The 24,045-nt window shown below is 39.5% G+C and overlaps 1 protein-coding gene across 5 annotated transcripts; it reads left to right on the plus strand.

The window, feature by feature from the left end:
• The first annotated feature begins 929 nt into the window (after nucleotides 1-929).
• Gdap1 (ganglioside induced differentiation associated protein 1) lies at nucleotides 930-22,712 on the plus strand. Of its 5 annotated transcripts, XM_045144410.1 has the most exons (7): nucleotides 1,504-1,634; nucleotides 1,919-1,966; nucleotides 4,783-4,850; nucleotides 12,980-13,153; nucleotides 14,703-14,797; nucleotides 15,863-15,977; nucleotides 19,744-22,712. In XM_045144410.1, the coding sequence occupies exons 4-7, from the start codon at nucleotides 12,997-12,999 to the stop codon at nucleotides 20,124-20,126; spliced, it is 750 nt and encodes a 249-aa protein (XP_045000345.1). In that variant the 5' UTR covers nucleotides 1,504-1,634; nucleotides 1,919-1,966; nucleotides 4,783-4,850; nucleotides 12,980-12,996; the 3' UTR covers nucleotides 20,127-22,712. The 5 variants fall into 5 exon arrangements, with proteins under 5 accessions (XP_004660615.1, XP_045000343.1, XP_045000345.1 ...); XM_004660558.2 differs by lacking the exons at nucleotides 1,504-1,634; nucleotides 4,783-4,850 and adding an exon at nucleotides 930-1,091 and having other exon boundaries at nucleotides 1,919-2,111; XM_045144408.1 differs by lacking the exons at nucleotides 1,504-1,634; nucleotides 4,783-4,850 and adding an exon at nucleotides 1,017-1,091.
• The last annotated feature ends 1,333 nt before the right edge of the window (nucleotides 22,713-24,045 follow it).

The following is a 24,045-nucleotide window of genomic DNA, read 5'->3' on the forward strand; positions in this document are numbered from 1 at the left end:
TTTGTCTCTTCCAACGACTCTTCTTACTTGGGTTGGCTTGCTATTCCTTCATTTCCAATAGTTTTCTGTCTTGGCCCTGAGACTTTTGTTATTTTACTATGACTATTTATTTCATTATTTTGTCCACAAGGCATATCTTGGGTGCTTGGCACCTAGGTTCTCAAAACATTATTGCTCGGTGAAGTATAAAGGCATTTATTTCATGGTTATATTTATATGTATTGACTGAAAGAGAAATTTTATCAGTTTATTATAATGCAGGATTTTAAGAAATATACAACTAGATTAGTGTGAAATTGTGATGCCAACCACGAACTACTTATGAGACAGCTAATCTTGTGAAAAGTATTGTGTACAGCTAATGTGTCAGAGGTGTTCAGTGGAATGCTTTATTTGGCTCTCATAAAAACTGTGGATGTAGTAAAATAATCTCTAAAAACGGAACAATTGGGAAAAGCTGGACAGGAACTCAGGTACCTTTGTATTTAGTAATTATTTAACATTGCCATTGTTGAGTGGGGTTATTTATGGGATCTGTTTTTCATAATTGCATGATAGTGTCTTTTAATCCTATTGTTTTGCTTGCCCACCCTAACTTCCTTTTCACTAAAGGAAGAACCCTGAGTCTCTTGGGAAATTGCTGCTTTTATGTCCAAGCAATCTCCAAAGCTGATGAGCAAGCTGCCATCATCATTTTTTCCCTTGCCAGACTAACCAGGCACTCACAGTTTTAGAAACTTCGTCCGACCTAAAATATGCCTCCATGGTACTTCCCAGGTGAACTGCACCTTGGGTTTTTACGGACCCAGGTTCCGCAGCATCCTCGACTGCGAACTACATTTCCCAGGGGCCTGTTCGGCCGCGGAGCTTGTCCTTTCCGCCCTGGAGAACGTCGGGAAATCAAAGGACGCTGCGCCAGGGCTGAAGACGCGCAGGGCGGGCGGGCCAAGGCTTCTGCGGTGCTGTAGCCGGCAATGGCTCGGAGGCAGGACGAGCTGCGGGCGGGCGCGACCCTGAGGGCGGACGGCAAGGCCGACGCGGAGGTTAGGCTCATTCTGTACCACTGGACGCATTCCTTCAGCTCTCAAAAGGTAAAGGCCTGGCCGCGCGGGCCGCTCGGCTTCAGCACGCGGACAGCTCCTGCGCCGGCCCGCAGACCCGGCGGGGTCCTCCCGGGGGCGGGGACGCCACGGCGCGCTCGGGCTCGCGAGGGAGCGAGCGCCTGCGCACGGCCGCTTACCGTGACTTCATTTCACGGCCCATGTTAGTGTATTATTTAAATTTTTAAATTAGTTTTACTTGCACGTGAGTGTGTGTGTACACCACGCTGCCTTGCCTCTACAAACGTACTCCAGACTGTGTGTCCGGTCTTACGTGGGTGGCTGGGGAATTGAACCCACGTCGGTAGGCTTCGCAAGCTAGCGCCTTTAACCGCTGAGCCATCTCTCTTGCCCCTATTTTAAAATTGTTTTGTTTTTTTTAGGGCAGAGTCTCTTGGCAGGCCTGGAACTTGCTATTGTAGAGCAAACTGGCCTCAATGTTGTGGCAACCTTCCTGCCTCAGTCTCCCTGCATGCTGGAGTGACTGGCGTGCTCCACCACGCCTGGCCTCTTGCACCGCCCGCCCCGTCTCTGGTAAAGCTCGTGGGTGGACACATCACCTATTGTAGGAGAGAGACAGTTGTGGTGATGGGAAGGGTGACTCTAATGAAGGCAGAATCATTTACATCGCTCACTTTGTATTCTTCTCTAATTTATAGGAATAAGCCTCCAGAATGCATCTTACTGGTTGTAGCAACAGACATCATGAAAAGGATGTTTAAAATGCTACTCATCCAGGAAGCCAGGATAGGCGGTTTAGCTATGCCCAGGGAAGTTATGCCACTGAAACCTGTAGTAACCACTGTGAACTCTTCCAGGTGCGCTTGGTAATTGCTGAAAAGGCATTGAAGTGCGAGGAACATGATGTAAGTCTGCCCCTGAGTGAGCACAATGAGCCTTGGTTTATGCGTTTGAACTCAACTGGAGAAGTGCCTGTCCTTATCCACGGGGAAAACATAATTTGTGAGGCCACTCAGATCATTGATTATCTTGAACAGACTTTCCTGGATGGTAATGTTAAGGCTATTTGTGATTTCTTGGATTTACTTTAAACACAAAAATGTGTATCTTCTGTCTGTCTGTCTGTCTGTCTGTCTGTCTGTCTCTCTCTCCCTTTGTCTTTCTCTTGCCCATGTCTCTTTCTGGTTTTATGATTGTGATTTAGTGATTTAATAACCTTTTCTATTTCTATAAACACATAAATTTAAGTCTAGCATAAATTTAACATAAAGCCAGTGTAAAATATTTAAAAGAATTTCACATCAAGTACAAAAGTTAATGTTGAAATATTCCTGTTAAATTCACTTGCAAAAATTCTGAAGTTGTATGGTTTATGATACTTATTAGCTTTAAAATTAAATTCATAGCATTTGTTGTAAATTTATATTGTGAAAACCAGTTTCATCCTAAAAACAAGAAAGAATAATAAATATTAGGCAGGGGAAAATACAAAGTATACTTTGGGTATGTTGCCCTCAATAATTTTGTATAGTTTGAATTTGTTCTTTTTTACAGAATTGGAAGGCTTAAATGTTTGCAGTTTTTATTCTATACTTATTTATTGATAGCTATATGTCAAACATTTTATAATTTCTATTTTAATCAGCTGTCAAAAGAACACATATGAAAAAGGTTTGGGAGAAAGTAGTTATTCTGTTTGTATATCAGTAGAGAGAAAAACAGGGCTGTCCAAGAGTAATGCAGCCATTTGATGGTAGGGTCTTTTGTCTCCAAAGCCTTCAGTCTAAACTGTTACCTGTCATCTTTGACACACACACATCGTCTTGCTTGTTTCAGCATTTTCAGGTTAGCTGTGGCTTGGGCGAAGTGCCCAAGTTTACATAGCTGATTCCTAGCAGAACTGAGAGAAGAAGACAGGGCTCTTAGCTTCAGCTGAACTAGCTCCTAAGGAAAAAAAAAGTCTCATGATGTTCAGTTAATTTTCATCTACTACCAGTTGTGCTGATGATGATTGGGTAGTATAAAACCAGCATATAACCCCAAATTAGAAGAAGCCATGGAAGGAAATCACTAGGCCAAAACCATCAGAGGTAAAAATAGATATTGGACCTGAATGGAGGAATTAGATTAGCAATCTCTAATATTTTGTCTGGGTGAGGTAGTGCCACTATTCTTAATCTAAGTGTAAGTATTAGTGAATGCCCGAAGACTTCTGTTTGTAGCTGTTAAATAAAGGCAGCCTCAGTCTAAAATACATGCTGTAAAGAATTACTTATTTTTCACCATGATCTGTTTATCCCTTGTATGTTTTATGCTAGGACTATATTTAAATGGTTTCATTTAAAGCACAAATCTTGAGTGTTTTGGAATTGGATGTCTGTTAACAATAATTTGTATTTCTTGGAAGATGTGAGTATAATAACTGGACCAAAACAAAATCATGTGTAAGAATTCTATTTTAAGTCATCAAAACAGTAACAAGTTATACAAATAAATGGAAAATCATATTTAAATCTCTTGGTAGCATTGCTTGAACTAATACCATGATTGCCATGATTCCATGTCTCTCCAAGATGTCCTTCTTTTCTCGTCTTTATAGGATACTTTATAGCATAGTAAATGTTGATGTTAATTATTATTTAATTTTTTCCTTAGGCTCTCTTTTGCTTTTGTTATATAATAATAGCATAGTTGAAACACATTCTGAGTCTTGCTAAGTTATGTTTAAATAACCTAACAAGGAAACTAGGATATACATTCTTTTGAGACAAAGTCTCATGTAGTCCAGGCTAACCTAGGGCTTGCTACGTAGCTGAGGATGACCTTTATCTCTTCATTCTCCCAAGTGCTGGTAGTACAGGCATGTCCTTCTCAGCTTGGTGGGAATGTTTTTCTTTTAAATAAATTTATAGAATTAGATAAGACACTGTTGGCTGAATGGCAGTGTGGAAATATGGAATATGTGAATTTTAATTTTGGTTGAGTTAGTCTAATAAGAAAGCAGTAGAGTCCTGGCATGGTGGCACACACCTTTAATCCCAGCACTCAGGAGGCAAAGGTAGGAGGATTGCTGTGAGTTCAAGGCCACCTTAAGACTCCATAGTGAATTCCAGGTCAGCCTGGGCTAGAGTGAGACCCTAACTCAAAAGAAAGCAGTAGAGTCCTAGCTTTTAGTTTGATCCTGCCATTAAATTGTTAAACTTTTGTGATTATATTTCTTCTCTCTTTGACTTTTGGATTAGGTGGTCCAGTTTTGTCAGTTATAAGATAAAACAAATCCAGCTTTCGTTCATGTTCCTCTTTCCCAAGAGAGTATTTATCCAACTGGATAGGATTAGAAAAGATTAAAGCACTTGTAATTTAAGGCAGATATCAAGACCAATTTGCAGGTTAAGATAGAGCTTACTGTCAAGTATTGAAATTGTAAAAAATAAAAATGTTAACACAATTATAATTCGGGTACTGAGTTTTTACCATTAAGAACTTAGGAAAAGAGCCCGAGAATAGATAAATAAATCTTACCCAGTTGTCAAAGAAGGGGACAGGTGAACTGCCATTACCAGCAGCATTGCATCACCTTCTAGCAGATGTAATGAGTTAGAATTTTCCTTTCAACAAGAACCCTGAATGATTTCTGTGTACTCAGATTTGAGGCTAATACTAAAAATTACTGTGTTGTGTTTTAGGCATTGCTGTAAATCACTGTCTTTATGTCTGGCAGAATTCTAGAGTGGATTGCTAAAAGATGCATTTTGAATAACTACTCTTCTGGGAAAGAGTGATGTAGGGGTAGGTTGTACTTGTTTTATCTCTGCAACTGATAAAATTGCCAGAGACCTTTTTAGTTTACATTTTCAAATTTTCAGTAGAAGTAACCAGCCTAAATTTTGCATTGTAGAAGAATATCATGATACTTTTAAAAAATGTGTGCCTACTAGATGCCAACTCTGGTTCTAGATACAGTGATTTTAATTTAAGTAGCTCATTTGAGATGAGATGATGTCCTTGTGCAATAAAGCAGCAAATCTAGCTAAAGAGGATAGTAGCACATACATACAGATGAACATTTTGCCAAATTGAAGAATACTCAAGTTGGCCTGTAGACTGTTCTTTTACTCAGTTATATTTGTATTATTTTAAAATCATTGTAAGCACCATAAGATCAGAAATAATATCTATTATTAAGAACTGTCCCCTATGCCTCCTGCAAGTGAATGTTCCTTAGTAGGTACTTCATATGTACTTTTGAGTGATTAAGATAAATGATTAGTGAAATATATTTAATCCTGGATGGAGATATTTTAGTGGTATTTTATTCACTGATGGACTTATTTATTAAGTTCTGGGGATGAACACAGTCAATGCTGGGCAAGTGCTTTAATTCTGAGTTACACCCTCAGCCCTCTAGTGGTGTTCTTCTAGGCTTCTGTGCCCTGACCCAGGCCTACTAATTGTATAACTGAATAAATGACCATGAAGAAATAGTACTGTGTATGTCAAAGACAAAAAAGCTAGGGTCATAAAAATGAGAAATATAGAATGATTTTTATGGAATTAGGATAAAGCCATAAAAACTGAGATAAAATTTGGCAAGGCTTTTGTAATATTTGGATTTTTTTGTTTTATTTATTTATTCATTTATTTGAAAGTGACAGAGAGAGAAAGAGGGAGGGAGGAAGAGAGAGAGAGAGAGAGAGAGAGAGAGAGAGGGGAGAATGGGCACAACAGGGCTTCCAGACACTGCAAATGAACTACAGATGCGTGCTCCCCCTTGTGCATCTGGCTAACATGGGTTCTGGGGAATCAAGCCTTGAGCCTGGGTCCTTAGGCTTCACAAGCAAGTGCTTAACTGCTAAGCCATCTCTCCAGCCTGTAATACTTGGATTTTTAAAAATTGGTTACATTATGAAAGGATAGGGCTGATTTATAGTGAGTTGCCAGTTACAAGCTCAAGGTTAGTGTGATCTCACATTGTTTAAAAAGTATTGGTTCTGTGTAGTTCAAACAAGTTGTGTCAGAATCTTTAGTATTTTTTCTATGGTTAGAATTTTGAGAAATAGGAGGATGGCTATAAGTGGTTGGGTCTCATGACAATACGCCATTGTGTGGGGTTGTGATAGCAGCCTTAATGTGTAGTCATTTACCTAAATAACAGAATATAGTGAACTGTCTCTCTGTCATCTGTTATCCTTTGTTAGCAAGTCAGCTGAAGATCATACTAAAATAATGTCTTGATGAAATTTTTTGCACATTGATATTCATGCATTTATATCCTAATGATTTTGGGATAGTCTTAAATAATTGGTAGTTGTAGGAGAGGAGTTTGAAGGTTAGTGGTTTTTGTCCCCTAACTCTTAGCCTAAAACAGTAAATATCTAAGTGTTAAAATACCTGCATTTGGTTCCTTTTTAATAAACAGGTACATGGAGATATGAATGATATTCCTGAGGGTAAGACTTGGGTTGAAGGAAGAATTTAGAAGGACTCAGTTGTGAGCAGACTTGCTAAGAGTGCTCTTCATTCTCTCAGTAGCCACTTAGTGGGTTTTAGTTAGGGGCTAGCTCCTGTGATTCTGCAGAGAAGTTCATTGACCTCAGGTCATTAGAAACTAATTTATCTCTGCTAGGCGTGGTGAGTGGCACATGCCTTCAGTCCCAGCACTAGAGAGGCTGAGGTAGGAGGATCACCAGGAATTTGAGGTCAGCCTGGGCTACGGTCATACCCTATCTTAAACAAACAAAAAACACCCCAAATCAAAAACACAAATGAACAAAAACAAAGCAATGCAACTTAACTTACCTTGAAAGCTATTTTTCTACCTACAAGCTTGGTAAAAATTTTTATCCTGCTTATAATATGTGAATATACTATTATTACTGTTATTGAGTTTTACAGACTCTGATTCATGTCCATGTTGCATTTTTCAATTTGGGCATACAGTGAAGAGAATTATATTAGAGCAAGCAATTAAGCTAGGTAAGGTATGACATGAGCATACCCAGGAACAGGTTGAGACAAGCTGAATAAACAAACTAATAGTGATGCTTAAATCCAACTATTTCTTTGTACTATTCACAATCTCTTAATAAAATTTAGTTGAATAGATGATAAAATGGGATATAAAATAAAATAAAATTCTAGAACATGTAATATTTATTAATTATTGTCAAATAACTCAATGGTAGACTGGAATGGAGGATGTTATATGGTATTAAGATTTTGTAATTTAATACATATAACAGTTCCCTGAAAATCATGCATGTTGTATGTTTACCATTTGGTAATAAACTATCCTGTTATTTAAAAATCATATATAAATGTGATTTGAAAATACAAATTTATTTTATAGATACAATTTTATCAGCATATATTGAAATTTCAGCATACATATAAAAAGAATATCAATTCTAAAATTACTATTAAGAAATATAATTAAGGAATTGATAATTAGTTTTGAGGTTCTCAGAATAATTTTTTGTCCATAAAAAGCTCTGGTATATTATTGGCCACTTTATATGCCTTTTGGCATATAACATAAAGTATAGAGAAAATATGGGATATAGCAAGGAAAACAAAATATTAATAAAATTTTCTTTGAAAAGTAACTTTTGGAGTAGAGAAATGGCTTAACAGTTAAGGCACTTGCCTATGAAGCCTAAAGACCTAGGTTCAGTTCTCCAGTACCTGTGTAAGCCAGCTGTACAAGGTGGTGCATGCATCTGAAGTTCATTTGTAGTGGCTGGAGGCCCTGTTGCATCCATATTCTCTCTCTCTCTCTCTCTCTCAATCTCTATCTCTCTCTGCCCTTCTCTCAAATAAATAAATAAATAAATAAATAAATAATATTAAAAAAGAAGAAATAACTTTTACTCCGTGATTTATTTAGCCATTCTGAGCAGACAAATGAGGATATTAAAATGCAGAGGCCAGCAGTTGGAACAGACTGTCTGACAAAGGGATTTTTGCCCCTCCTTAAAAATGTTTCTGTGAAAGCCATTAAATATGATATCAACCAAAAGTAAACATATACTGTAAAATGTATAAAATTTATTGAAACGTTAAATGCTACAAATTTGTCTGTCTCAAGAAAATCCTAGGGGCATATTGTGAGTTTATATAATTTGATGCTGTTTTTTCTCATCCATACTTAGATTTTTATCTTTCTAGTACCAAAATTATGACAGTCTTAAATTGCAGACCAGTTGCAACCACATCTTTTGTTTCTGGTCACAACTTAGTTGTTTTCTGTCATTATTCAATTTTTTGGTAGACTGTTGGGATTAGTTGAATGGCACAAATTGTTTACTTACATTAAGCAACTCGTTTAATATACCTCATTATGCCTCATTATGCATCTTAACAAAAAGACAGCATGCAGTAGACTTAGATCGGAAGCCTGTTTTGTATTCATTGAGCTAATAGGGAGGACAGCAGAAATCTTTATGACCTGGGGGTTATATCTCTCTTGAAGGCAAGGCTGAATGTGCCTCCTTTTCTGATGTTACTGTGGAGTATACAGAACAAAAGCAGTAGGTTTAGTGAAAATAATGGCAGCCTATGCTTTTAAACTCTTGATTTCTTTTTATTTTTTGCTCTTGGGCACACCTAATAACACTTTGTCTTTTGGTGTTTAGAAAAGGGCTCAGAGCCATTGCTGCTTATACTCAGCAGTACAAGAACTAGAGAATGTAGAGGGCCATTTGTCCCTACTAAAAGCTTTCATTGTTTATTTCTGTGTTTTCTCTCCTTTGAGTTTTTTTCTGCTATAACATCTGTCTGCTTTATGTCTGTCTGTCTCTTTCCAATCTGCTGCCTTTCTTTATGTTCTGTACAAGACCTGCTTTTTCACCTAGAAAGTCAGGTCTATGCTTGTTTGCTTGCTTATTGATTGATTGGATTGAGGGCCTTGTGCATGTAAGCATGTGCTCTGTCCCTGAGCTACACCTTCAGTGACTATCTGTTCTTCAAATCACTAAGCCTGGCTTGCACTATTGCAGTGCCCCCCAATACTATTGTCAGTTTGTTTTTTTCCCTAAAAACGATATATTATTTATTTATTTGACAGAGAAAGAGGGAGAGAGAGAGAATGAGAATGGGCGCACCAGGGCCTCCCGCCACTGCAGACCGAACTCCAGACATGTGTGCCCTCTTGTGCATCTGGCTAACATGTGTCCTGGGGAATAGAACCTGGGTCCTTTGGCTTTGCAGGCAGACACCTTAGCCACTAACCCATCCTTGCAGCCCAGTTGTCTGTTTCTTAAAACTTCTTTGATTTATTTTCTTGTACCCATGTCTTTATATTATGTCCACAAGGGAATGCCAAGAAAGTATGCTCTTTTATTAGTTATTATAACAAAGACGCTGTATGAAGGAGTTAGAAAACAAAGATATGATTGAGAGAAAACGTGTATAATTCAAGGGAATTCCCAATTATCTTTATTTGTTGGTAACAGAGTCTCACTCTGTAGTGTAGGCTGGCCTGGGACTCACAACCTTCCTCTCACAGCCTCCCAAGTGCTGGGATTACAGGTGTGTGTCACCATGCCCAGCAACACTGGCTTCTAAAACCTTTGCTAAGGCAGTGAACATTGTGCTGTGTAAAGTTGCCTGTGTGATGCTGGGGAGAGCATCCTTGAAACATGTAGGAAGAAGGAGTTAGGAAGAGAGTATAGGGACAGTGGGCATCTTATAGTGTGCCTGACAAAGTGCTTTAGCAGGTAGAGGATACCAATGGGACACTGAGGAGAAGAAAAGTTTTTTCATGGGTATAAACGTTTATTCTCTTTTGAATTCAGGCTCGGCCAGATGGAACGCACCCAAAAACCAATTAGATGTTGTTTTCTTCCTCTTGTTCACTTTCCTGGAAGGAAGTGGTATGCTCTTTTGGAGAAAGCTTCAGGGCCTGGCACCACAAGCAGCCAGAGCCAGGAGCCATAAACTTGACATTTGGGAAATATTCAAAAATGTACTGTTCATGGTTATTAACATGAGGTTCTTGGACCCCTAAAGCAGTGCTTTCTTAAGATTTTTGGATCTCTTTGTCTTAAAGTTTATTGAGAACATTTGAGAGATTTTGTTTATGTGGGTTAGTATTTGCCACTTAGAAATTCAAAAGTGAGAAAAGTTTAAAACCCTATAAAATTCAAGTGCACACCTCACTAGCTGTCAGCTTGATGGAATCACCATCTCCTGTGGCCCTTGGAAAACTCTGCTGTACCTTGAGAGAGAATACAAATAAAAAGCACTTCACATGTTAGTACTGCTATAAAAATAGCTTTGACTTTGTAGAACCCCCACAAAGTCACTTAGGAGAGACAGGAATCCTCAGTTTATACCTTGAGAACTTTGCCCTTGAGTAGAGTTTGGAAAATTCATGTCATCTTGGATAAGAAAAAATTTTATCTTCATTTTTGCTTATTTCTAATACTAATCTGTCATTTCCTTCCATACCAATGTAGACATAGTCTATAGCAGTGTCAGGAGTGCCTATGCCTTTATTACCATTAGAACTTAACTGATATGTTTATATTAAATTATTATAGGTAACCTTTTAAACTAGCTAATAGACCTGATGCCAGATCTTGGTAATGTGTAAAGAGATATCTACATAGGGTTTTTTTTCCTTTCGAGGTAGGGTCTCACCTTGGCCCAGGCTGACGTGGAATTCACTCTGTATTCTCAGGGTGGCCTCGAACTCCCAGCAGTCCTTCTAACTGTGCCTCCCAAGTGGTGGGATTAAAGGCATGCGCCACCACGCCTGGCCACATAGGGTTTCTTTTTCTTCGAGGTAATGTTTTGCTGTAGCCTAGGTAGGCTGACCTGGAATTCAATATGTAGTCTCAGAGTAGCCTCAAACCCACAGTCATCCTCCTGCCTCTGCTTCCCTAGTGCTGTAATTAAAAGTGTGTACCACCATGCCTGGCTATGTTAGGGTTTTGTAACTTAGAAATGTTTTGATATTTTAAATGAACTTTGCAGTCATATGTTTTATATTTTATACATTTAAGGTCAGAATTATTTTGGAAGAGTTCAGTGGCATTGCAAAGGTGAGAACTGCTTAGGAATTCTAAAGCCTCTGGTTTAGTTCCCAAGAGTTGGTTGGGGTCCTGGTTATTTTTATGAAGGAGGCCTGAAAGTTCTGCTGAAGGCTCTAATTAAAATCTTTAGTGATAAGATGCTGGCTGTGGTATAGGTGACTCCCCTGTGTTGTTTCCACATGGGGTCAGCAATGATTTGTGCTATGTGGGCTGAATGCATGGTGGAGGAGCTACTTGTATTTGGTGCTTCATTCTTGGTCACTGTAAGCCAGCCTGCATCATGTACTCTGCAGCGGAGTATTGGACATTTGCCTACTGGTTTGAAGAGTTACTCATCCCCCTCCCCCGCCCAGGATAGTCAGAAATACCCTCCTGGCTTAAAAAATCTTGTTCTACTTGGTCTGGCTTGATCTTGCTGGAACTATTCTGTTAATGGCAACAAATGCTGAATTGTCAACATTTATGAATGAGTGTCAGGTGCTCAGGGGACTATAAATTAAATAACTAAATAACCTAAGTCAAGAAATAAGTGAATAAAGAATTTTGAGGCAGTTTCTTTCACTAGTTGGAATAAGGTATTTGACATTTTTCAGGGGTGGTTTAAGAGGCAGAGTGGGAAGCAACCCTGAGGGGACTTAGCCCTGACCTCTGGATCACATCCTTCACTTTTCTCTTTAGATAGTCTTTGAAATATAAGTTCTTAGAAGATGTTTTGATGTTGTAATGAACAAAGTATTACATTAGGGCTCAGGTGTTCTGCCTCTAATAAGCTTTGAGATTTGGGAACATTTCCTAGTCTCTACATCCAAGTTTCTGCATTAACTACCAGTTTTTTCAACACAAATACTCTATAGTAACTGGATATTTGGGAATTTTCTCATACATTGTAATCTATTGAATACCTACTGCATGAATTAGGCTTTGCGGATTTACAAAGAGCAATTTATCGCCCCATCCCACAAGAGGTTTACAGTTGAGTTTAACCAGCAAATGAAAATTTAGGCAGAACTCACTTTCAAGAGGTAAACTATTAGAAATCTACAGCTGTGGTTTTTGAGCCAAGGCCTTTCTTACTCCATATGAGCATTAGTTCATCTTATTATCATTGGGATTCCATTGGGTTTTGTTGACTTACAGAAAAATGTAGTCCTAGGGCTGGAGAGATGGCTAAGCGGTTACAGCGTTTGCCTGCAAAGCCAAAGGATCCTGGTTCAACTCTCCAGGACCCATGTAAGCCAGATGCACATGGGGGCGCATGTGTCTGGAGATCATTTGCAGTCGCTGGAGACCCTGGCATGTCCATTTTCTCTCTCTCTGCCTCTTTCTCTTTGTCAAATAAATAAATAAATAAATAAACAAATAAAACATATTAGACAAACAAACAAAAAAAAAGTGGTCCTTGACTGTCTTCCCTTAGTGTGTATCATTTACTTAACCTTTATTGAGGGTTGAAACTGTATTATCTGCAACAGTACCCTGTCCTGAAGATGTTCACAAGGGTAAAGAGGTATAGCTATTTACAGTTTGTTGTGGGCATGCAGAGGAAGGCACACTTGAGCAAGTTAGGTGTTGACAGCTATATGAGGTTAGGGCATGCTTCATGGAAGAAGTGTAAAGAGTTGGACCTTGAGCACTGAGCAGGAGTTTACAAAGTGGAGAAATGAGAGGATTCCTGTAGTAGGATCATGGTTTGGAATCTCATCTGATACATTAGGCCATTTCAGATGTTGATTGTTTGAGCTGGAAAGACAACATGTAAATGTACTGGTATAATGTTGAAATGTTAATGATGAGGGATTAGGGTTTTTGCTTTTTGACATGAGTTCTCATTGCTAACTTTTCCTGCAATGTTTGTGCTTATGTTTTATATGTGCATTTTAGAAAGAACACCCAGATTAATGCCTGATAAAAAAAGCATGTATTATCCACGGGTTCAGCATTACCGAGAGCTTCTTGACTCCTTGCCAATGGATGCCTATACACATGGCTGCATTTTGCATCCTGAGCTCACTGTGGACTCCATGATCCCCACTTATGCAACCACAAGGATTCGCAGTATGTAAAAATCTTAAAGACCTGGAATTCTGCCTGAAATTTATTGTAATTCATTTTGAGACCTAACATGTCTCCTGGTTGCCAAGAGAAGATTGGCAGAAATATTGTTTGAGTTTGCTTCATGGAATTACATGCTATGGATCAATCCAAGAACCAGAGTACATAGTCTGTGCTTTAGCCATTCAGCCAGACATGCATTTTCTATGAGGTCTAATATGTCAGCTCTTGGCTTTGAGAGACAAATTTGGAGAAAACCTAGAAGAGTAGTTAGTACAAAAGTAGAGGATATGACATTCTCATGCACAGATGGAACAGGAATCAGTAAAGCTCAAACCTGATTTGGAGTACAGGCAGCTGAGTTCACATTGCTGGCCCTTAATTACCATTTCACAGTGGGACAGAGCTGAACTAGAAGGTGTTTAGCCTTTATCTGTATTGAATTATGACATCCAGCTTCCTCCTTCCTTTCTGTCATGAAACTCTGGCAGGATTAGTATGTGAGATGGAGCAGAAGGAGGTGTGCTGTGTGCTGTAGGCGGTTGAGACTAGGAAAGCAAGTTAAGTTGACACTGATCACACAGTGTTTGGCTGGAGACACTCAAGATCTGATCTTTTTTTTTTTTTTTTGTAAAAATATTATTTATTTATTTGAGAGCGCGAGAGAGAAAGTAAGTACATGCAGGGGCATGGTAGGGGCTCTTGCTGATACAAGCAATCTCCTGATGCATGCATGAGCCACTTTGTTCATCTGGTTTTATGTGGGTACTAGGGAATTGAACTAAAGGCTTTCCAGCAAGCACCTTTAACTACTGAGCCATCTCTCCAGCCAACACCTGATCTTCTCAACCCAGAAACCATGTTTTTTTCCTTATCATATCTTACCATTGTTGTTCTTTCTTATGCTTTTTTTCCTTCTACCCCTCCCCCCTTTTTTTTGAGGTAGGGTCTTGCTCTAGCCCAGGCTGACCTGGAATTCACTATGCAGTCTCAGGGTGGCCTCAAACTCACAGAGATCCTCCTACCTCTGCCTCCTGAGTGCTGGCATTGAAAGCATGTGCCACCATGCCTGGCTTTTTTTTTTGATACCTTTCTTTTTTCTCTTTACTCTCTCTTCCTTCATCTTATTTCCTCCATTTTCTTTTCTCCCCTCCCCTTTCATCGTGCTTCTCTCCATCCTCTTGCTCTTTTTCCTTTTCTTCATAAGTGCTCATGATAGGATTTGAAACACATTCTAACCATTTTATTACCTACAGTTAATGTTATTTAAAAAATAAGGGATTCTGAATGCGTGGAAAGGAGCATAGCCCTCCAGCATGGAGCACAGGGGTGCTGGGCCTTGCTGTAGGTTCTCCCAGAACCTTCCTGAGGAGTCTTTGTACTTGCCTCAGGTATTCTTGCTCTCTTCTAAAGGCAAAGCACTAGGATAGACAGGGGACATCCAGTGTAGCGGCAGGCCATCAGCCCACAGTGCATCATTGAGTATCCCTATTCCAACTTGTGTCTTTCATAGGAGGGTGAATGCTCCATTTCAAAATGTTTTTATTGTCAGGCCAGATTGGTAACACAGAGTCTGAACTGAAGAAACTTGCTGAAGAAAACCCTGATTTACAAGAGGCATACATCGCCAAACAAAAGCGGCTTAAAGTAAGTGACTAGGCTGGTCTCCCTCAGCTGATGTTGCTGTTTGTAGTAAGTGATGATTACTGTTTCTAGAACATCTTCTGCTAATACTACAGCTCACTAATATATATTACATTTAGTTTATCCTGTGCTTTCAGGAAGACTTTTCTGAGCCAGGCATGTTGGTGAATGACTGTAATCTCAGCACTTGGGAGGCTGAGGAGTATCACCATACATTCCAGGCCAGCCTAGGATACAGAGTGATACCTTGTCTCAACATGATCCCAAACAAAAATACTTTTGCCTAATAGAATATTTTTGAGATTTGATAGTCAGGCCTATTGATGATTATCTGAGAAACAGATATTGAGCTTGCTGGTTGCCATGCAAAGTTACAAGATGTAAATGCAAATCAATATATTTTAGGGCTCTGTCATATCAGGTACGACCGCTGTCAGGCCCAGCTTGACCTTGCCTTTCACTTGTTATACTGACTTGCTCTGCCTCTAATAAGAGGCTGGAGCTATGCTCAGCCTTTACTTTCTGTGGATTCTTTGCTAATGGCCACGTGATGCATGAAAGCTTCTTCCCTGTTACAGATGTAGTACACAGTGGCACACCCATCACACAGCATACTCCCTGCACACGGTGGCCTTTCCAACCTTTCCCCAACCTTTCCTTAGCTAAGTGAGCTCAGCATAAATGCCTCCCCATGGTCACTGCTGCTTCGCGCTTGCTCCTCTGGTTATTTGTTCACTTCAGGGTGCTCAAGTTCTCTTCTTGAGTTAGTAAGAAAGGAGCAGCTTCATGTTCTTCATATTTTCCATGTGATCGTGAGGCCTGCCAGCAGCTGCCAGTGAGCACTGGGTCTCCTGTGAGATGCTTCACAGCTCAGGCATTTCTCTTCTTCTCTGGCCTTACAAAGTTATTCTGTTTCTTCCCATTGCCTAAAATAAGCAGGCCCAACTCTACAAGAGTTTATATTTCATCCATATACACACACACTTCATGCTACATAGGTTTTTTTTTTGTTGTTGTTATAGTATTAAATAACCTGTTCAGTTTCTTTCTTGGGTTGTTATTCATTAGTCAAAGCTGCTTGATCATGACAATGTCAAGTACTTGAAGAAAATTCTTGATGAGTTGGAGAAGGTCTTGGATCAGGTTGAAACTGAGTTACAAAGAAGAAATGAAGAAACTCCAGGTAGATTTCATTCTTTCTTTCTCTTCTGCCTTCCTTCCTTCCTCCCTTGCATGATATGTGTTTGTGTGTGTGTGTGTGTGTGTGTGTGTGTGTGTGTATACACATATGTGTGGAAGACTGGGGACAGCCTTGGGATTATCATCCTCAGGTGTGTTGTCTACCTCCTTTGAGACAGGGTCTCTTGTTGATGTATGAGATCACCAGTTAGGCTAGGCTAGCTGTTCAGCAAGCCTCAGGGATCCTCCTGTTTTCACGTCTCCAGTGTGTGGATTACAGGCCCGTGCTACCATGTACCCCACTTTTATGTGGGTACTCAGGATTGAAGGCCGTTCTTCATGTTTACCAGGCAAACACTTTACTGACTGAACCATCTCCCTAGCCTTCTCATTGTTTCTCTTTTCTTTTCATTTTATTGTATTTATTTTTATTTTTGCTTACTTATTTGAGAAAGAGTCAGATACACCACACACACACACACACACACACACACACACACACACACACACACACACAGGGCGGGGGGAATAGAGGGAGAGAGAATGGACATTCCTGGGCCTCCAGCCACTGCAAACAAACTCCAGAGGCATGTGCCACCTTATGCATCTGGCTTACATGGGTCCTGGGGAACTGAACCTGGATTCTTTTGTAGGCTAGTACCTTAACCACTACACCATCTGTCCAGTCCTATTTTTCTTTTCTTTTCTTTTTTTTTTTAAGCTATTTTATTTATGAGAGAGAGAGAGAGAAAGAGAGAGAGAGAGAGAGGGAAGGAAGGAGGGAGGGAGGGAGAGAGAATGAGCACACCAGGACCTCTAGCCACTGCAAACTCCAAATGCATGTGCTGCTATGTGCATCTGACTTATGTGGGATCTGGGAAATTGAACCTGGGTCTTTAGGCTTTGTAGGCAAGCACCTTAACTACTAAGCCATCTCTCCAGCACAGCCCTCTTTTTCTTAATTGAGGATATAAATATATGAACGTACTATATTTTGATCATAACCCCCCCTCCCATTATCCTCTTTTGTCCACCTTCCCATACCTTGTTCCACTGAACCATCTCTTCTTTCCAAGTAGTCTTTATACTTTGAAGTCTTATTCTTTTTGTCCTACTCCATATGTCATAATGGTGAGAGGCTCAATATTGTGCAGGTTCTGTAGAGGTAAAGACATCCACTGTGAGGTCATCAATGCACCGATCAGTTCATTTTTGGAGACAGTACCCCAAAGTTCTCCTCCCTACCCTGTGGCTCTTCCATTCTTTCTGTCTATTCCTCCACAGTGTTCCTTGAGCTTTGCAGGATGTGATAGAAATGTCTCATTTAGTGCTGCTTTTCTTTTTCTAATTTCAGCACTAGGAGGATTTATGGAACATTCTTAGATATCACAGCACATTTTATAATCTGATTTTTTATGTTTGTTGCTATCCATGGGCAATTTTCTTTCCTACTTGACTTTTTGTTTTGTTTTCAAGGTAGGGTTTACTCTAGTCCAGGCTGACCTGGAACTCACTGTGTATTCTCAGGGTGGCCTTGAACTCTGCGATCCTGCTACCTCTGCTTCCTAAGTGCTGGGATTAAAGGCATGTGCCACCATGCCCGGCTTCCTATTTGATTTTTATTTTATGTTATTTTTATTTTCTTCATGACTCAACGATTATTTTCCGGAGCTGCTGGGTAAGGAACTCATGTTTCCAGCAACCATTAGTTGCCTATGGATACTTACTATGTTGAGAAATGCCTCATGAAGCCCTCTGCTAGCTCTCATAGGCAGGGTTTTTTTTTTTTTTATTCAATTTTTATTGATTCATTTGAAAGAGGCAGAGAGAGAAAGAGGCAGGGGGGGGGAGGGGGAGGGAGAATATGGGCGTGCCAGGGCCTCCAGCCACTGCAAACAAACTCCAGACATTTGCACCCCCTTGTGCATCTGGCTAATGTGGGTCCTGGGGAATTGAGCCTCGAACTGGCATCTTTAGGCTTCACAGGCAAGCGCTTAACTGCTAAGCCATCTCTTTAGCCCATAAGCAGTCTTAATTCTGATAGCAGCAATTTTAATTATAACTATCTGCATGCGTGTAAAATATGTCTCATGAAGGATTTTTTTGTCTCTTTAAATTATTATAGGGAGATTCCTGCCTAACCAGTTGTACAAATTTGTAATTATAACAGTCTGGTTGAATAACCCAAGTAATTGCTTGAATGCCCCTTCTAGCTCTTTCCATAGGTAGAGAGGTAGCTTCAAATCTGAAGTGTAAAGTGGAGGCCACCATGTGAATATCTGGTGAGCACCCATATATTATACCTGTCAACTTCAGGATGAAGCCATTGCCCAGGTGTATTCACATAGGCCATTTGCGCTTCTCTAACTGTTGACAGAGTTAAACATCTTGTTACCAGAAACTTACTTCACTAGGGACACCCTTACCTGGTTGTGGTGGCTCACACCTGTAATCCCAGTGCTAAAAAGGCTGAGGCAGGAGGATTTGCACCAGTTTGAGGTCAGCATGGGCTACAGAGTAAGAGATCCTGTCTCAACTCCCTGTTAAGTACCCCCAAACAAACCCCAAAAGGTCTACCTTGTGCTTCTGCTTTAAATAAGGGTAATAAGCCCTTGATCTCCAGGAAGGATTGGTTCCAGGAATCCTTGAAGATACAAAGTCCATGGATGGACAGGTCCTTACTGGAAAATGCTTCAGTGTTTGCATGTCTTCCCATATACTTGAAATGATCTCTTAATTACTTTTAAACCTATGATAATGTAAATGTCATGTAAATAGTTTTTATATATTACATTGTATAAGGGATAATTGACAAGAAACAAAAGTCTACATGCTCAGTACAAATGTTGTTTTTTTTTCCTCAAATGTTTTTGCTCTTTGGATGCTAAGGTACAAATACTGACGGTGTACTGCAGCTAAAGAGCAGTTGCCCCTAAGTGATGTTTCAGGTGTTACTTCATGGCTTTCCCTAAATCACATGTGCTGATTTTCTAAACCAGAAGGAAGTAACTGTTATTCTGTTAATTCCTCTGGTTTGCAGGCACTCACTTTCTCACTTTCTGAGTCCTTTAAAAGAGATAGAAAGGGGGCTGGAGAGATGGCTTAGCAGTTAAGGCATTTGCCTGCAAAGCCAAAGGATCCTGGTTCTATTCTCCAGCACCCACATAAACCAGATGTACAAGGAGGCACATGCATCTGGAGTTCGCTTGCAGTGGCTGGGTGCCGTCATGTGCCCATTCTCTCTCCCTCTCTCTCTTTCTGTCTCTTAAATAAATAAATAAATAAATTAATTAATAAAATATATCTTAAAAAATGATTGAAACGCCTTTAGCTCAATTGGTTCTAATCTCATGTAGGAACTTGGGTTTGATGTCAGACAAGCCTTCTTGAGCTTGGGACACATCTGCGTGGACTTTTTTCCCCCCTCAAAGTATTTTATTTATTTATTTTAGAGAGAGAGAGGCAGATAGAGAGAATGGGTGTTGGCGTGTTCCCCTTGTGCATCTGGCTAACGTGGGTACTGGGCTATTGAACCTGGGTCCTTAGGCTTCACAGGCAAGTGCCTTAACTGCTAAGCCAACTCTCCAGCCCAAACTTTCTTTTTTAATATACATAAAATCACTTGGTGACTGTGGTTGTCAAGAAGAATGTATCAGGGCCTCCGTTTTTGCTTTATTCATCCTTCCCGGTAAGGCTGAGACTGCAGATTTGAGTGAGGTCTGTCTGTACAGTGCTTGCCCCTAATTCTCCATATCCCTTTCTCTGATTAGAAGAGGGCCACCAGCCTTGGCTCTGTGGAGAATCTTTCACCCTGGCAGACATCTCGCTGGCTGTCACATTACATCGACTGAAGTTCCTGGGGTTTGCAAGGAGAAATTGGGGGAATGGGAAGAGACCAAACTTGGAGACCTATTATGAGCGGGTCTTGAAGAGAAAAACATTTAACAAGGTTTTAGGACATGTCAACAATATATTAATCTCTGCCGTGCTGCCAACAGCATTCCGGGTGGCCAAGAAAAGAGCCCCAAAAGTTCTTGGCACCACCCTTGTGGTTGGTTTGCTTGCAGGAATAGGATACTTTGCATTTATGCTTTTCAGAAGGAGACTTGGCAGCATGATATCAGCACTGAGACCCAGACCAAATTATTTCTAGGCTCATTGGGAATCTGATGGTGGCAACCAATTCAACCATCCATTAAGATCCTTGTGTATTCCTTAGATCCAGTGAAGAATTATCCCAGGCAACTGAATAGAAAGCATAATTTACATTACTCTGGGTGGTTCACATGGGGAAGAGAAGCTAGCAAAAATGTTTTTGTAGTCTGGTGAAGTGACTTATAACAAATATGTCCTTAGAGAATGTGTGAGGTCAAGATATCTAAATACTGACAGTTGAACCCAAATTGGTAGCTCAAGTTATGAATTACTTTTTGAGAGGTCAATATTATGTGACTGTCAATAACTCTTCACCTGATACTGCTGTGCTTAGTATTGAGTAGTTCTAGAATCTTCCTTTGGAACTCAAGTCATTTTTGTGGCCCTACATGGTTTAGATATCCACAGGATATAGCACTACTTCCTCTCCCACCACCAGCTTGAGGCAGAAATGAAGGGAAATATAAAAGGAAAAAGTGTATTTAGGGTAGAGCAGCAAAGTGTGACCCGTACTGCCCCCAGTATTTTCATGATGCCGCTTCCTTGGAAAGTGTCACACTTAACTACTTGTGGTTATGCCTATGCATGAGCTCTTTACTTGAGGACCCTTGGGAAGGAAAAGGTTGGGAACACATTGTGGATGGTGGGCTGGAGAACCTTGAGCTTTAAATACATAGCACCTCATTTATGAATCATACTCATTGACCTAATAAGATTAAGTGATTATGTACTTGGCTTCTGGCTAATTTATTGGAATATGTCTGTCTAGCATTTATAAGAATGTCTTAGGTAAAAGGTGGTTTCTCATGGTCCCTACCTTGATATTACCTATGAGATATTACAAGTCTGGAGCACTGTGTCCAGTTCTGGAGACTTGGCCTCTGTGGCCCTCTTTATGCACTTGAGTGGTATATGGATGAATGTCTCAGGCAAATACATGGCTGATGGCTGGGCAGTGGATATTTTAACAAGAACCAAATATGCTCACTCTCTTTTGGGGGGAGGCTGATGCGTTAACACACAAACTGTTGTTCAGGTCTATGATAATCAACAAAGCCTTAAGAAGTTGAAGACATGAGGACAGTGTAGCCTTAGCAGTTGGCCATTCACATTTAGGAAGCTGAAGTATTCATCATGTACATCATGTATGTTTAAACATTTTTGGTGTTACTTCAGTCCATCTGAAGGAGACTATTCTAGTGTGACCAGGTGTAACCACTGAACTTCAGGAGGCAGTTTCTCTGGAGCTGGCTGTAAAGGCCTTGAGAGCAGTTTCACAGTTCTAGTTGGGTGGCTTGTACAGAGATGATGAATGAAGAGTCTATTGAGTAATGAAAGCCTGTATGTACTCTCAGGTAGCCTATGCAAAGAGCCAGAGAATGTACCAAGTTTTTCATTAATAGAAAATAGTCAGGCTAAGGTAACAATGACTTTCTGATGGTAAAAATAATTGTGTTATTCCATTTTGATTCTGTAATTCCATTTCATAATCTAGTTGTATTAGAAATCTAGACGAACTGGATGTGACCCATTTATAACAAGTTGATAACACTTCAGATGAACTCAGACCAACAATAAAAGATATAATTGAGCTTATATAATGTATTAATTTTGTACATCTGCATGTTAACATATAGACTGTCTGAATCTATTTGTTGCTTGAATAGTCCCTCTGTTCATAAAAGCTATATAGAGGTAATTGATTATTCAACAATTTTTAGTGTGTTATAATTCTTTATTCTGTTAGAAAATGAAGTACAATTGGATTTTTATAAAATCTACCAATGATATACCTGTGAAAGGGTTGATAAAGGCTTACTTTTCTTTTAGTATAATTATTACTGAGTCAGAGGGCATCTACTTGGAATTATTTGTAATTTCATTATACAACTTATTTGGAGGTTGACTTGAATCAATATTGAAGGTGAAGCATCCTAGCCATTTCGCCTGTTTACTGGGTATTGAGATTACTGCTTTAAAAATAACTGTCTAGCTATATTATCATGACCACTAGATGTCACTCTTCACCCAGTGGTCGAAGGTCAGGCTTCATTAGGTTCAGTGAGCCTTCTGAAATATTTCAAGGGAGATAAACATTAATGACCTTAGATTCTGAAATGAAGGCATCTTCATCAAGATTATTCATCTGTGAAAAAGTTTGAGGCAAATGTAGTTTTGATTTCTAATGCATCATAAGTAACAACAGCATTGTATGATGTCAAGCTAGAGTTCAGCATACTTTGTTAGCTGAATGAAACACACTTTAGATCTTCTTTGTCATGGTCATTGGTGATTGGCCATGTGCTCTGTATTTTCCAAAATTTGTATAAACTTCAAAACTATAAAATTCCTGAGGTACTCAAGCTCTGTTGGCTATTTGTGTCTTAACATACACATGTACTATTGTATTGTTACTGCAATTTTATGCCTCTTGAATCTCAAAGAATTGCAAATTGCTTGTTCAGTTTTAAAATAATTACTGCTGTTGATATCAGAGTTATAAATTTTTAGTATTGTTGAATGTCATAGGAAGACTAAGATATTATTCTGCCTGTAAGATCAATAAAAGTAATTTGAAAATAAATACGATTCAGAGACAATGTACTCATTTTTTTTAAAAAAACTCTTCATGTATTTTTATTTATTTGAGAGAGAGAGAGGGAGAGAAAGGGACAATATGGACACACCAGGGCCTTTAGCCACTGTAAACAAACTTCTGACACATGTACCACCTTGTGCATCTGCCTTATATGGATCCTGGGGAATCAAACTTACGTCCTTTGGGTTTGCAGGCAAACACCTTAACTACTAAGCCATCTGTTCAGCCCATATATTTTTTTTTAAAAATGCAAGCATCAGGATTGGGGATGTAGCTCAGTGTTGGAATGCTTGGCTAACATGTAAAAAGCTGTGGTTTAATCTGGGGAATTTTTTTTTTAAAAAGAATCAAAGCATCATGTGGTAATTAGAGTAAAATACGAAGAAGTTTGGTACTAGAGTTACATTTATAATATATTTTTTTCTTATAAGTTACCAACTCCATCGATATGTCCATAATTTATGGTTACAATGAGTGGCAGCCTGAAGTGTAATAGTGGGTGCATGTGGTGGCACACGCCTTTAATCCCAGCACTTGGGAGGCAGAGGTAGGAAGATTGCCATAAGTTGGAGGCCAACCTGAGACTATATAGTAAATTTCAGCCTGGGTGAGAGTGAGACCCAACCTCGACCCCTCCCCCCAAAAAAAGAAACCCAAAACATTGACCCTGGATAGCTTTTCTACAGCTGACCACTAGTCACTGAGACTACAAATAAGATGAACACTGCATATGTTTTTGTTTTTGTTTTTAATTTTTGGTTTTTCAAGGTAGGGTCTCATTCTGGCTCAGGCTGACCTGGAATTCACTATGTAGTCTCAGGATGGCCAGGAACTCATGGCGATTTTCCTACCTGCCTCCCAAGAGCTGGGATTAAAGGCGTGTGCCACCATGCCTGGCTCATATGTTTTTATTTTTGCAAAACAATTCTGCTTTATGTTTAGCAGGTTTCATATTTTATTCTCGTGATATTTACATGTTTAGTAGGTTTCATGTTTTACTCTCGTGATATCTGTATGTTTAGTAGGTTTCATGATTTGCTTTTATCTGTATCTGTTTTTGACACAGCCAGTTCTCTTCCCTACTTAGGTGTGGATTATGAATGTACAAATTACCACCCACATTTTGGTCTTGGTAAACTTAGCCATTATTCTAATCAAATAGTTTGAATGTTGTATTTGTTTTACCCTGACCTAAGCAATCAAGAGGAAGTCTAATTGATCTTATTTTTCTTGAACTTACATTACAAATAAAAACAAAAGACAAGAATGCTTTAATATCCATGGGAAGTCAAGTGAATCTGTATGACTATCCTCTCCT

Source organism: Jaculus jaculus, chromosome 2, assembly GCF_020740685.1.
Source record: "Jaculus jaculus isolate mJacJac1 chromosome 2, mJacJac1.mat.Y.cur, whole genome shotgun sequence".
In the NCBI taxonomy this organism is placed as follows: Eukaryota; Metazoa; Chordata; class Mammalia; order Rodentia; family Dipodidae; genus Jaculus; species Jaculus jaculus.

What these genes read in the sequence shown, in the direction of transcription:
- Gdap1 (XM_004660558.2), top strand. Translation starts at nt 975, where the DNA reads ATGGCTCGGAGGCAGGACGAGCTGCGGGCGGGCGCGACCCTGAGGGCG. An exon ending in TGAACAGACTTTCCTGGATG is followed by an intron (nt 2,112 to 12,979) that starts GTAATGTTAAGG and finishes TGTGCATTTTAG; the next exon opens with AAAGAACACCCAGATTAATG. An exon ending in CCAAACAAAAGCGGCTTAAA is followed by an intron (nt 14,798 to 15,862) that starts GTAAGTGACTAG and finishes GTTATTCATTAG; the next exon opens with TCAAAGCTGCTTGATCATGA.